The sequence below is a fragment of the Nerophis ophidion genome, linkage group LG08 (genome assembly GCF_033978795.1).
Source record: "Nerophis ophidion isolate RoL-2023_Sa linkage group LG08, RoL_Noph_v1.0, whole genome shotgun sequence".
Classification (NCBI taxonomy): domain Eukaryota; kingdom Metazoa; phylum Chordata; class Actinopteri; order Syngnathiformes; family Syngnathidae; genus Nerophis; species Nerophis ophidion.
In genome coordinates this window covers 78,668,347-78,683,346 of record NC_084618.1, presented here as the reverse complement: position 1 = coordinate 78,683,346, position 15,000 = coordinate 78,668,347, and the positions used below count along the sequence as shown (strand labels likewise).

Below are 15,000 nucleotides of genomic sequence, written 5' to 3'. Positions count from 1 at the left end.
AGTGGACATTTGATTTGAGTCTTTTTTTTCTTTTAACAGAGTAAAAAAAAGGTAACTAATTGTGTTTTTTAAAGACAGTGTGCAGCTATTCATCCAACAATATTTACTATTATGCTTGCAAAATACATAACATGATTTCAACATGTCTGCGATGAGGTGGCGACTTGTCCAGGGCGTACCCCGCCTTCCGCCCGATTGTAGCTGAGATAGGCGCCAGCGTCCCCCGCGACCCCAAAAGGGAATAAGCGGTAGGAAATGGATGGATGGATGATATATATTTTGCATGCAAAATATATAACATAATTTCAACATGTTGCTGTCAGGCATGTGCACCACATGACATTACTGTCCTCTGTGGTGGACATTTGTTTTTGCACTTTTTTTTCTTTTAAAAGAGTAAAAAAAAAAAAAAAAAAGGTCTGTTATGCAAAACTGTTTGTTTTTTTAAGACAGTGTGCAGCTATTCATCTAACAATGTTTATTATTATTATGCAAGCAAAATATATAACATGATTTCAACATGTCTGCGATAAGGTGGCGACCTGTCCAGGGTGTACACCGCCTTCCGCCCGGTTGTAGCTGAGATAGGCGCCAGCGCCCCCTGCAAACCCAAAAGGGAATAAGCGGTAGACAATAGATGGATGGATGGATTTCAACATGTTGTCAGGCATGTGCACCACATGACATTACTGTCCTCTGTAGTGGACATTTGAGTTTAGACTTTTTTTTTCTTTTAAGAGACTAAAAAAAAAATAGGTCTGTTATGCAAAAAACATTAAAAAAAAAAACACTGTGCAGCTATTCATCCAACAATGTTTATTATTATTATGCATGCAAAATATATAACAGGATTTCAACATGTTGTCAGGCATGTGCACCACATGACATTACTGTCCTCTGTGGTGGACATTTGAGTTTAGACTTTTTTTCTCTTAACAGAGTAAAAAAAAAATAGGTTTGTTATGTAAAACTTTTTTTTTAAGACAGCATGCAGATATTCATCTAACAATATTTATTATTATGCATGCAAAATACATAACATGATTTCAACATGTTGCTGTCAGGCATGTTTAACACAGTAAAAAAAAAATAATAATGCAAAACAATTTCTATTATTATGCTTGCAAAATATATAATATGAATTCAACATGTAGCTGTCAGGTGACTCAATCGAGCCTTATTGCAGACTCCAACGTTCAAGTGGACCAACAATCACATACAGTACATAACATTCAGTATAAAAGGCATTATCATATAATATTGAAAACAGCGCTTGTGCAAATTCAGTAAAAGGCATCTAATAAATAAATAAAAGCAGTAATAATAAAAAAAAAAAAAAAAATAAAAATAAAAATATATATATATATATATATATATATATACATACATATATATACTTTAAAAATGCGTTTACGTCAGGGGTCACCAACCTTTTTAAAACCAAGAGCTACTTCTTGGGTACTGATTAATGCGAAGGGCTACCAGTTTGATACACACTTAAATAAATTGCCAGAAATAGCCAATTTACTCAATATACCTTAAATAAAAAAATCTATATATATATATATACATTAAAATATGGGTATTTCTGTCTGTCATTCCGTCGTACATTTTTTTTTCCTTTTACGGAAGGTTTTTGTAGAGAATAAATGATGAAAAAAACACTTAATTGAACGGTTTAAAAGAGAAGATAATACGAAAAATATTCAAATTAAATTTTGAAACATAGTTTATCTGCAATTTCGACTCTTTAAAATTCAAAATTCAACCGAACAAAAGGAAGAGAAAAACTAGCTAATTCGAATCTTTTTGAAAAAATTAAAAAAAGAATTTGTGGAACATCATTAGTAAATTTTCCTGATTAAGATTAATTTTAGAATTTTGATGACATGTTTTAAATAGGTTCAAATCCATTCTGCACTTTGTTAGAATATATAACAAATTGGACCAAGCTATATTTCTAACAAAGACAAATCATTTTTTCTTTTAGATTTTCCAGAACAAAAATTTTAAATTAAATTCTAAAGACTTTGAAATAAGATTTAAATTTGATTCTACAGATTTTTCAGAAGAATTTTTTTGAATTTTAATCATAATAAGTTTGAAGAAATATTTCACAAATATTCTTCGTCGAAAAAACAGAAGCTAAAATGAAGAATTAAATTAAAATGTATTTATTATTCTTAACAATAAAAAAAAAAAATACTTGAACATTGATTTAAATTGTCAGGAAAGAAGAGGAAGGAATTTAAAAGGTATAAAGATATATGTGTTTAAAAATCTTAAAATCCTTTTTAAGGTTGTATTTGCTAAAATTGTCTTTCTGAAAGTTCTAAGAAGCAAAGTAAAAAAAATAAATGAATTTATTTAAACAAGTGAAGACCAAGTCTTTAAAATATTTTCTTGGATTTTCAAATTCTATTTGAGTTTTGTCTCTCTTAGAATTAAAAATGTCGAGCAAAGCGAGACCAGCTTGCTAGTAAATAAATACAATTTTAAAAAAATAGAGGCAGCTCACTGGTAAGTGCTGCTATTTGAGCTATTTTTAGAACAGGCCAGCGGGCGACTCATCTGGTTTTTACGGGCGACCTGGTGTCCGCGTTGGTGACCCCTGGTCTACGCATTCTGTAAAAGGCACAGATACAAGTGTTTCCATCCATACGTTTGGTACCTAACAGAACTACACCTAGGATGGGTTATCTGTATAATAAGCTCATTCTCGGTCAACATTTATTTTTTTAAAGCAACATTATTTTATAATTTTATATTTTGCTATATATGTATTTTTTTATTTTTTTATTTTTTGCATTTTCCTGTATAATAAGGTCATTCTCGGACCCCTGCAGTCGACATATTAATTTAAACATCAGTTTTCTCAGGCTCTGTAGTGGACTTTTGTTTTTGGTCTTTTTTTTTCTTTTAAAAAATGGGTCTATTATGCAAAACGCAAATATACAGGAGGGATGTTTCCACCAATACAGCACAATAACACACATTATTAACAAATTAGGCCAACTTATTATCTTCATTAAAAGGAAACATTTTGTATACAATTAAAAAAAAAAAAGTCAACATTTATTTTTGTAAAGCAACATTATTTTATAATTTTATATTTTGCTATATATGTATTTTTGTTGTTGTTGTTGTTGTTGCATTTTCCTGTATAATAAGGTCATTCTCGGACCCCTGCAGTCGACATATACATTTAAACATCAGTTTTCTCAGGCTCTGTAGTGGACTTTTGTTTTTGGGATGTTTCCACCAGTACAGCACAAGAATACACATTATTAACAAATTAGGCCAATTTATTTTCTTAATTAGAAGGAAATATTTCGATGACAACTAAAAAAAAAAAATGTCAACATTAATTTTTTTAAAGCAACATTATTTTATAATTTTATATTTTGCTATATATTTATTTATTTATTTTATTTTTTTGCATTTTCCTGTATAATAAGGTCATTCTCGGACCCCTGCAGTCGACATATAAATTCAAACATCAGTTTTCTCAGGCCCTGTAGTGGACTTTTGTTTTTGGTCTTTTTTTTTCTTTTAAAAAATAGGTCCGTTATGCAAAAGGCAAATATACAGGAGGGATGTTTCCACCAATACAGCACAAATTCCAGAAAACACAGAGTGAGATGTTCTATCTCTTGTGCGAAACACGAATGCATAAAATGACTTAACACATTAAATGACGAGTAAAACATTTACAAATACCAACTTCTAAAACATTAAAACCGACTCCAAAACACATAAAATGACTCCGAAGAGATGCACAGTGACATCTAAAACGTAATTTACTCCTAAAACACATAACAAGACTCCTAAAACTCATAATAAGACTCCTAAATCACATTGAGACTCCTAAAACACGTAAAAAAAACCTCATAAAACACAGAAAAATACTCCTAAAACCATGTAAAAAAACTCCTAAAACAAATTTAAAAACAGATCCTAAAGCACGTAAAAAAACTCATAAAACACGTAAAAATACTCCTAAAAACATGTAAAAAGACTCCTAAAACAAATTTAATACACAAGAATACACATTATTAACAAATTAGGCCAACTTATTATCTTCATTAAAAGGAAATATTTTGATGACAATTTAAAAAAAAAATGTCAACATTTATTTTTTTAAAGCAACATTATTTTATAATTTTATATCTTGCTATATATGTATTTTTTTTGCATTTTCCTGTATAATAAGGTCATTCTCGGACCCCTGCAGTCGACATATAAATTTAAACATCAGTTTTCTCAGGCTCTGTAGTGGACTTTTGTTTTTGGTCTTTTTTTTTCTTTTAAAAAATAGGTCCGTTATGCAAAATGCAAATATACAGGAGGGATGTTTCCACCAATACAGCACAAATTCCAGAAAACACAGAGTGAGATGTTCTATCTCTTGTGCGAAACACGAATGCATAAAATGACTTAACACATTAAATGACGAGTAAAACATTTACAACAACCAACTTCTAAAACATTAAGACCGACTCCAAAACACATAAAATGACTCCGAAGAGATGCACAGTGACATCTAAAACGTAAATTACTCCTAAAACACATAACAAGACTCCTAAAACTCATAATAAGACTCCTAAATCACATGAAGACTCCTAAAACACGTAAAAAACCCCCTCATAAAACACGGAAAAATACTCCTAAAACCATGTAAAAAAAACCTCCTAAAACAAATTTAAAAACAGATCCTAAAGCACGTAAAAAAAACTCATAAAACACGTAAAAATACTCCTAAAAACATGTAAAAAGACTCCTAAAACAAATTTAATACACAAGAATACACATTATTAACAAATTAGGCCAACTTATTATCTTCATTAAAAGGAAATATTTTGATGACAATTAAAAAAAAAAAAATGTCAACATTTATTTTTTTAAAGCAACATTATTTTATAATTTTATATCTTGCTATATATGTATTTTTTTTTTTTTTGCATTTTCCTGTATAATAAGGTCATTCTCGGACCCCTGCAGTCGACATATACATTTAAACATCAGTTTTCTCAGGCTCTGTAGTGGACTTTTGTTTTTTGTCTTTTTTTTTCTTTTAAAAAATAGGTCCGTTATGCAAAATGCAAATATACAGGAGGGATGTTTCCACCAATACAGCACAAATTCCAGAAAACACAGAGTGAGATGTTCTATCTCTTGTGCGAAACACGAATGCATAAAACGACTTAACACATTAAATGACGAGTAAAACATTTACAACAACCAACTTCTAAAACATTAAGACCGACTCCAAAACACATAAAATGACTCCGAAGAGATGCACAGTGACATCTAAAACGTAAATTACTCCTAAAAGTCATAATAAGACTCCTAAATCACATTGAGACTCCTAAAACACGTAAAAAAACTCATAAAACACGGAAAAATACTCCTAAAACCATGTAAAAAAAACCTCCTAAAACAAATTTAAAAACAGATCCTAAAGCACGTAAAAAAACTCATAAAACACGTAAAAATACTCCTAAAAACATGTAAAAAGACTCCTAAAACAAATTTAATACACAAGAATACACATTATTAACAAATTAGGCCAACTTATTATCTTCATTAAAAGGAAATATTTTGAAAACAATTAAAAAAAAAAATGTCAACATTTATTTTTTTAAAGCAACATTATTTTATATTTTTACATTTTTGCTATATATGTGTTTTTTTTGCATTTTCCCAACTTAAACAGCACATGCAGGAGCCTTTTTAACCGCGACAAACATCAGCCTATGCTGTGATGAACTTTGCTTAAGAGGCACCGTTCCACAGAGGCATTACATTTTAATGAGCTGATGGGGGGGTGGGGGGTTGATGGGGGGGTCTGGGTGTTCCTGGACAGACACGACATCTTTTTAAATAAGAAAAAGGGCTGAGAAGAAAATTCATTTCATGCTCCGTGCTCGCTTAAAAAGGCGACCCGACACACACGTGTACGTGCGATAAAGTGCAAAATGTACATTAATGGCATTAATAAAAAGAAGAAGAGGAAGAAGAAAGGACCACCTTCAACCTCCCCCCTTTTTTTTGTCTCTTTTTCGATTCCAATTAAATAGTTCGATTCGGAGCCTTGCACGTCTTTGTTTCAGTGGGGGAAATTGAATCGAGAAGAGTCGGAATGTTATCAGTGCAATATTAATATTTTAAAATGCTATTAAGGCCGGTAATAGTTTTAATAGGAAAAGAGGTCACTGGTGAGATTTAGAAAAAATTTTTTGGGGGATGAATCAATCTACTTAACGTCTTGAGAACATTTGACGTCTTATGTCAGAGTTTCTGGAGAAAAAAGAAAAAGAAAATGCCCACCGCCGAGGTCCTCAGGAGGTGAAGAGAGAAATATCAGTACTGCATCATATAAAAGAAGGTCTGCAAGTTCAGGGTCAGCTGTGTGAGCCCCCCCCCCATAATGTTCGAGACCGCATGAAGCTGGTCTCTTTTTCCACTTGAGCAGTCCCCGTCGGGGGTCCTGCACTATCTGACCCCAGGACACTTGACAAAAGGGAACGCTCCAGCGAGGCACCTTTGGCCTGCCTGCATTATTCAAACTCCGGCGTTGAACTTGACGGGACGCAAACAATTAAAACTGAAAAAAAAAAAAATACAATTAAAGACTCTTTAGGACGTTGCTTGATTTTATCGATACAATTTTTTTTATATTTTTTCCGTTTTTTTGGGAAAAGTCACGCTTTTGTTCAGACACCAAACAAAGCTACGCAGTATTGGACAAGGAGGATGGGATCCATCAAGTGTTTGGTTAGTCTTATCTTAAAGGCCTACTGAAATTAGATTTTCTTATTTAAACGGGGATAGCAGCTCCATTCTATGTGTCATACTTCATCATTTCGCCATATTGCCATATTTTTGCTGAAAGGATTTAGTAGAGAACATCGACGATAAAGTTCGCAACTTTTGGTCGCTAATAAAAAAGCCTTGCCTTTAACCGGAAGTAGCAGACGATGTGCGCGTGACGTCACGGGTTGTGGAGCTCCTCACATCTGAACATTGTTTATAATCATAGCCTCCAGACCGAGAAAGCGACAATTTCCCCCTTAATTTGAGCGAGGATGAAAGATTCGTGGATGAGGAAAGTTAGAGTGAAGAACAAAAAAAAAGAAAAGAAAAGGCGACGGCTACAGGCGGCGGCAGTGGGACCGTTTCAGATGTAATTAGACACATTTACTGGGATAATTGTTTTAATAGTGTTTTAGTGAGATTGTAAAATCATACAGGGAGGAGACCCTGCCCCAAGTGGAGGAGTTCAAGTACCTAGGAGGAAGATTGGATTGTGAGATCGACAGGCGGATCGGTGCGGCGTCTTCAGTAATGCAGACGTTGTATCGATCCGTTGTGGTGAAGAAGGAGCTGAGCCGGAAGGCAAAGCTCTCAATTTACCGGTCGATCTACGTTCCCATCCTCACCTATGGTCATGAGCTTTGGGTCATGACCGAAAGGATAAGATCACGGGTACAAGCGGCCCAAATGAGTTTGGGTCTCTCCCTTAGAGATAGGGTGAGAAGCTCTGCCATCCGGGAGGAACTCAAAGTAAAGCCGCTGCTCCTCCACATCGAGAGGAGCCAGATGAGGTGGTTCGGGCATCTGGTCAGGATGCCACCCGAACGCCTCCCTAGGGAGGTGTTTAGGGCACGTCCGACCGGTAGGAGGCCACGGGGAAGACCCAGGACACGTTGGGAAGACTATGTCTCCCGGCTGGCCTGGGAACGCCTCGGGATCCCCCGGGAAGAGCTAGACGAAGTGGCTGGAGATAGGGAAGTCTGGGCTTCCCTGCTTAGGCTGCTGGCCCCGCGACCCGACCTCGGATAAGCGGAAGATGATGGATGGATGGATGTAAAATCATACCTGAAAGTCGGATTGCTTACGGTGACTGCCAGTGTCTCAGAGAGAAGCCGAGGAGCCAAGATCACAGCTGCCTATTTGAGGTGGAGGAGGAGGTCCCATAATCCACTGATGTCTCCGGTAAGAGCCGACTTAATATCACAATTTTCCCGTCCAAAAACTTGCTGGTTGACGTAGAGAAAAATGTTCGCTTGACCGCTCTGTGTTAAAGCTTCACAACAAACAAAGAAACACCGGGCTGTGTTTCGGTGCTAAAGGCAACTGCAATCCACCACTTTCCACCAACAGCATTCTTCTTTGACGTCTCCATTATTAATTGAACAAATTGCAAAAGATTCAGCAACACGGTGGTCCAAATTACTGTGTAATTCTGCGATGAAAAGAGACGACTTTTAGCCGTGTGTGGTGCTGGGCTAATATGTCCGCTACAACCCGAGACGTCACAAACACGCGTCATCATTCCGCGACGTTTTCAACAAGAAACTCTGCGGGAAATTTAAAATTGTAATTTAGTAAACTAAACCGGCCGTATTGTCATGTGTTGCAATGTTAATATTTCATCATTGATATATAAACTATCAGACTGCGTGCTCGCTAGTAGTGGCTTTCAGTAGGACTTTAAGGGGGGGATGATTTTTATTGAGCTATGTGACACAAGCCTCAAATCCCGACTAAAGCCTGATTAGAAAGAACGCGGTTCTTTGTCGGATGCTTATTGAAACAGGTCGTCATGTTGCTTTCCTGCACCCTTAGTTCGGCGAAGGCTGCCTTAGCAAGAAGAAGTACAAGAACTGATAAGTACTTTGAGAGTTTACAAATTACGGCGACAGCTTTCTGTCTCCCGGGGTGCCGCTCAGACGGAACAAATCTAACGTGAGCTCGTGCGGCAAGGAGGAGGGAGCAATAAGGAACTATTGCTTTCCTGTCACATGTAATTTATAGCTCTCCATTTGCATCTCTTTGCCCGCGTGGCCTAAAACCCGGACTTTTCTGATCAATACGGCCTCATCCGCATTGGCGGGGCCGCAGGGGGCTGGGGGGAGCTGCCGGTCCCGAGGGGGTCTGGGTGGTAGACTCTAGTCCACCCTCAGCCAGTGGCTTTGCAGCTTTAGGCCAAACTCCCGATGTTTCCCCCGCCGGCTGGACAAGTGACAATTTCTTTGACTTTGTTTTACAGGATTATCCGAACAAAAGTGCAGCAGCCATTCCATCCGTCGCCTGATGGGACATCCCTGTCGACAACAGGCCATACCATAGGTAAGTCTCGCAACATCATCATCGACTGTGCCCATCTTCTGCATCAGCGGGAACTCCAAATGGACTCACAGCAGGTCTTCATTACATTTTCCCTTCCTTTTCAGTGCCAAACACAGTGTCTCCGCCGGTAACCAGCGCCTCCAACGACCCTGCGGGATCCTACTCCATTAACGGCATTCTGGGCATCCCGCGATCCAACGGCGAGAAGAGGAAAAGAGACGAAGGTAAGATGTATTTTCGTGTATGAGCGCTGTTAGAGAAGCCATTGTGCTCTAAGGAGTGCACTGCAGTTGTTCGCCTTTTGCACCTTTGGCGCTTACCTGTATCTGTAAAAGCAGAGCCACTCGTTATCTTTTAGTGTGCTTTTGAGGGATTTCTACCTTCTGTTTTCCGTTGTTGTACCCTTGCTAAAACATGCTCTCGCGTCATGTGGCTTTTGTCCATCTTGATGCCTTTATAGCTCTTTCGCTAAAGGCAGTGGTTTCCTCATTGAGCAACTCCAACTCTCCTTGACTAGCTATTAGCTTCCTGTGTGTAGTAGTTGTTGGGGACTGAAGCGACATCCACATTGTTGTTGGAGTTGGAACTAATCATATTGCGCCGAAACCGGAAAAGAAGATGTTTGCGAAGGTGGACTGAGCGACCCCTAAACGAAAAAACCAATCCCAGCTATGCAATTGGCGTCGCTACTGACATGATGTTAGAATTTTTTTGTAGGGACTGCAGTGAATTTCGAAGGGGGAAGAGCCAGCTGGTGTCAGTCGCGGAAGCTAAGTGATGCAAGAGCATGTTTTCAGTTTTCAGGGATGATTGTCACTTGGGGCATGTCCTCAGAGGTTACCTGACCCATTCACATCTTGGGTACATACCTTGGAGTTTTCTCAGGGTTTTCAAAGTACACTGTTCAGTTTGTCTTAGAAAACATTTCGCCTCTCAAGCATTATATGTTTATGTTCCTAGATTTATTTTGGTCAGATAGATTGGTCAGATCTTGTCAGTGATAGGACTCGATTTGACCTATATGGTCTGAGATCCAACCAGATCTGACCAGTCTAAGTCTCGAGGCATTCAATCGATCGCAACTGAGCTGTACCTTGGAGTAATCTCAGGGTTTTCGAAGTAGACTGTTCAGTTTGTCTTAGAAGACATTTCGCTTCTCAGGCTTTATATGTTCATGTTCCTAGATTTATTTTGTTTAGATTTAGTCGGTGATGGGACTCGATCTGACCTATCTAGTCTGAGATCAAACCAAAATCTGATCGGTCTAAGTCTCGGGCATTCAATCGATCGCAACTGAGTTGTACCTTGGAGTATTCTCAGGGTTTTCAAAGTATACTGTTCAGTTTGTCTTAGAATACATTTCACCTAGATTTATTTTGGTCAGATAGATTGGTCAAATCTGGTCGGTGATGGCACTTGATCTAACCTATCTAGTCTGAGATCAAACCAGATGTGACCAGTCTAAGTGTAGGGGCATTGAATCGATCGCAACTGAGCTGTACCTTGGAGTATTCTCAGGGTTTTCAAATTAGACTGTTCAGTTTGTCTTAGAAGACATTTCGCCTCTCAGGCTATAAATGTTCATGTTCCTAGATTTATTTTGGTCAGATCTAGTCGGGGATGGGACTCGATCGGACCTATCTAGACTGAGATCAAACCAGATCTGACCAGTCTAAGTCTCGGGGCATTCAATGGATCGCAACTGAGCTGTACCTTGGAGTATTCTCAGGGTTTTCAAAGTAGACTGTTCAGTTTGTCCTAGAAGACATTTCGCCTATCAGGCTTTATATGAGTTTCCTCGAGTTATTTTGGTCTGATAGATTGGTCAGATCTGGTCAGTGATAGCACTTGATTTGACCTATCTAGTCTGAGATCAAACCAGATCTCACCAGTCTAAGTCTCGGGGCATTGAATCGATCGCAACTGAGCTGTACCTTTGAGTATTCTCAGGGTTTTCGAAGTAGACTGTTCAGTTTGTCTTAGAAGACATTTCGCCTCTCAGGCTTTAAATGTTCATGTTCCTATATTTATTTTGGTCGGATCTAGTTGGCGATGGGACTCGATCAGACCTATCTAGTCTGAGATCAAACCAGATCTGACCAGTCTAAGTCTCGGGGCATTCAATCGATCGCAACTGAGTTGTACCTTGGAGTATTCTCAGGGTTATCAAAGTATACTGTTCAGTTTGTCTTAGAATACATTTCACCTAGATTTATTTTGGTCAGATAGATTGGTCAAATCTGGTCGGTGATGGCACTTGATCTGACCTATCTAGTCTGAGGTCAAACCAGATGTGACCAGTCTAAGTCTACGGGCATTGAATCGATCGCAACTGAGCTGTACCTTGGAGTATTCTCAGGGTTAACAAATTAGACTGTTCAGTTTGTCTTAGAAGACATTTAGCCTCTCAGGCTTTAAATGTTCATGTTCCTATATTTATTTTGGTCGGATCTAGTTGGCGATGGGACTCGATCAGACCTACCTAGTCTGAGATCAAACCAGATCTGACGAGTCTAAGTCTCGTGGCATTCAATCGATCGCAACTGAGTTGTACCTTGGAGTATTCTCAGGGTTTTCAAAGTAGACTGTTCAGTTTGTCTTAGAAGACATTTCGCCTCTCAGGCTTTATTTATATGTTCATGTTCCTAGATTTATTTTGGTCAGATAGATTGGTCAGATGTAGTCGGTGATGGGACTCGATTGGGCCTATCTAGTCCGAGATCAAACCAGATCTGACCAGTCTAAGTCTCGGGGTATTCAATCTATCGCAACTGGGCTGCTCAGGTTGTCCTAGATGATGGTTTGCCTCTCATCCGAGCAGGCTTCATCAATTCATGTTCACAGAGTTAGATTGGTCATATTTTGTCTGGGCTCGGACTAGATCTGACCAATTCAAGACTTAGAGCATTCAATCGATCTCAACTGGATTTGTTCAGTTTGTCCTCCAAAATGTTTGCCTCTCATCTGAGCAAGCTTCATCAGTTCATTCTTATAGACTTAGATTGGTGCAAGGTAGTCTGATCCAGGGAGCTAAGTCTATGAGCACAAACTGATAAGACAGACTCTAGTACCAACTGAACAGTCCAGTTGCGATCGATTGAATGCCCTGAGAATTCAATGACCTGGACGAATGAGAACATCCATAGCCGAACCTTGGAGTAGTTTCCAGGGACTCCTGTTGTACCCCTCTCAAAATCCAAATCAGGTTACAGCATATTGTGCTACCCTCGGTCATACTGCTGTGGACTTTTCCAGAGGTTACACTTAACCCAGAGTCCCATAATTAAACCCATGTAGATTTGAGGGACATATATCGATTCCCATTGTCGTCAGCGGAGGACAGTCGACAAGAAGGGAGCAGCGCGGCCATTCTTTACGGGCCGTGCTGAAGTTGCAACTCTGTAGCTCTAAAAAGGGCGCCCACCGTTCCAGGCGATGACCCTTAATAAAACACCTGAACTCGGCTACACCGCTGTGTCAATCCGCCGAGGAGTCTTTTTTTTATTTGAAGGCACGACCTCCACTGTTGTCTCCTGCAATTAATCTTTATGGAAGTGATTAAAGGGCTTTAGATAATTACATGTCAAGATGATGTAGCCGACCACCCAGGTCAGTCCATGAAGCTGCTATAGCTCGGTGTGGGGTTTTTTTTTCTCCCACCTTTTTTGTTCTCCCTCTCCTGCAACTCTGAGGCCCGAGGCTTTTTATAGATTATTGGTTCTGTAAGAACGAGGCTACCTTAATGTCGCTGCATACATGAGCAGCGGACGACAATGGTCTTACAAAGTGTGTTTTGGAATGATGCAGTGCTTTGTTCCCACAGCGTTCCGCAATGAGAGCTAATCGGAGCGTGGTTGACGTAGCCGCGTCTTTGTTCTGGCGGGATATCGAGGAACTGATGTTTTTATGTGTGCCGGAAGGTGGGTGGCGGGGGCGGAGGCGGGAGATGACTAATGACTTGTCAGAGGTAGATTTCCTGGCAGAGATATAAAAACCAGCATGACGTGGGCACGGCAAAATGACATAATCAAGCCTTTGCGGTGGCGAGAGCATAATACGAACGTCTGCTGTTCTCGAGGGTTCATGTGGAGCCTTTAGAGGACCCCTCGTATTAAGCTTAATGTCCCACCCCCCCTTGCCCTACACCCAACCTGAAATAACGGATCGGTACATTTTCAATGCAGATTGCAACTGAAGATGACGTAAAGCTTGTATTGTGGACGTCCTCGCATTGTTTGACCGCAATTTTTGCAACACAGGTGCTTCACTTTGGGTCTTACGAGCCTTGTTTCCACAAAGCGCCACGGTCTGCATTTTATTGCGTTTCGATCGTAAAGGGACCCAAAGTATCCAAATCGAACCCGCTAAAGTCTAGTAGCAATCTGTCGCCATCCCGCTGTAAACACCAGCTGGATCAGGGTTTGACTGATCTGAACTGGACTGCGGTGAACCGAACCGAGCAGTGCTGTTTGGTGGAAACGTGGAAATAACTACAAAAGTAAGCTTCATTCACTAACAGTGTTACTAAAAAGGTCAGTTAAAATAACACATAATGTTGGCTAGATAGAACATACAAAAACGTTATTTATTGAATCAAAAATACTGAAATTCAATGACATTTGTAAGCAGCTAAAATGATGCACAAAGTAAACTGTAACCTGCGACCCAAGAATGTAAAAAAGTTCTTCTCAACAAAGGAGGAGAAATATAACCTAAGAGAAAAATGTAATTCAAACAGAGGTGGGTAGAGTAGCCAGAAATTGTACTCAAGTAAGAGTACTGTTACTCTCAAGATTTATTACTCAAGTAAAAGTAAAAAGTAGTCACCCAAATATTTACCTGAGTAAAAATAAAAAGTATGTTGTGAAAAAACTACTCGAGTACTGAGTAACTGTTGAGTAACCTGTTCGTTTAATGATGACGGCAACAAGTAATGCACAAAAACATAAAAATAGCAATGAACAAATTCAGAGCCAGGAATATCTCTTAAGCAACTAAAACAATATTATATAATATATATATGGTTTTACACTGTATTGAAAAACATTTTAAAAATCAATTTTACCTTTGAAACCTCATTATACTATTGGCTAAGTTTTATATTCATAAATGTATGTTTCTCAATACCCGACTTGTTTTTTGTGTCTTTAAAAAAGATTTAGAACTCTACATTAAAACTCTCTACCTCTAACAACCAAAAATCTGTGAAAACGATGATGCTGTGTTCCAAATTTAAGTTATTTACTGAGATTGAGTGAGCCTATGGCTTTGTACTTTGTTTATTTTGTATATACATATTTTTTGCATTCTATTTTAGTTACTTTGAATTTACAACCCCCTGGCGATGTTTTGTACGGTTTTTATACTGTTTTGTACTGTTTTTGTACTTACTTTGATTAATATTTTCAACTGTTTGTAAATGTTGAAATTTATAAATAAAGGTTTATAAGAAAAAAAGTGCAGTAAATCATCATGAGACCGCCTGGCTCTGTTTGATTGGTGAAACGGAGTCAAACGTCACCAGTGACTGCATTTGATTGGTGAAACGCAGGCATGTGACCGATCCTACTTTGAAGGTCTGTCTGACAAATCAAAACAAACAAAGCGTGCATTAACAGATCGATAAAAATCAGTAGCGAGTAGCGAGCTGAATGTAGAGAAATGGAGCGGAGTAAAAATAGCGTTTCTTCTCTATAAATGTACTCAAGTAAAAGTATGTTGCATTAAAACTACTTTTAGAAGTACAATTTATCCCAAATATTACTCAAGTAGATGTAACGGAGTAAATGTAGCGCGTTACTACCCACCTCTTAATTTAAAACATTTGTCTGCACGTACAACACTTAAGACCTTTAGCATATCAGT

At 38.4% G+C, this 15,000-nt stretch overlaps 1 protein-coding gene across 1 annotated transcript in view; it reads left to right on the top strand.

Annotated features, from left to right (window-relative positions):
• LOC133558429 (paired box protein Pax-2a-like) overlaps positions 1 to 15,000 on the top strand; it is a 90,573-nt gene that overhangs the window by 5,057 nt on the left and 70,516 nt on the right. Inside the window, exons 4-6 of the mRNA XM_061909816.1 lie at positions 9,056 to 9,135; positions 9,240 to 9,359; positions 13,473 to 13,481. Coding sequence (XP_061765800.1) covers positions 9,056 to 9,135; positions 9,240 to 9,359; positions 13,473 to 13,481 — 209 coding nt within the window. The remainder of the gene's footprint in view (positions 1 to 9,055; positions 9,136 to 9,239; positions 9,360 to 13,472; positions 13,482 to 15,000) is intronic.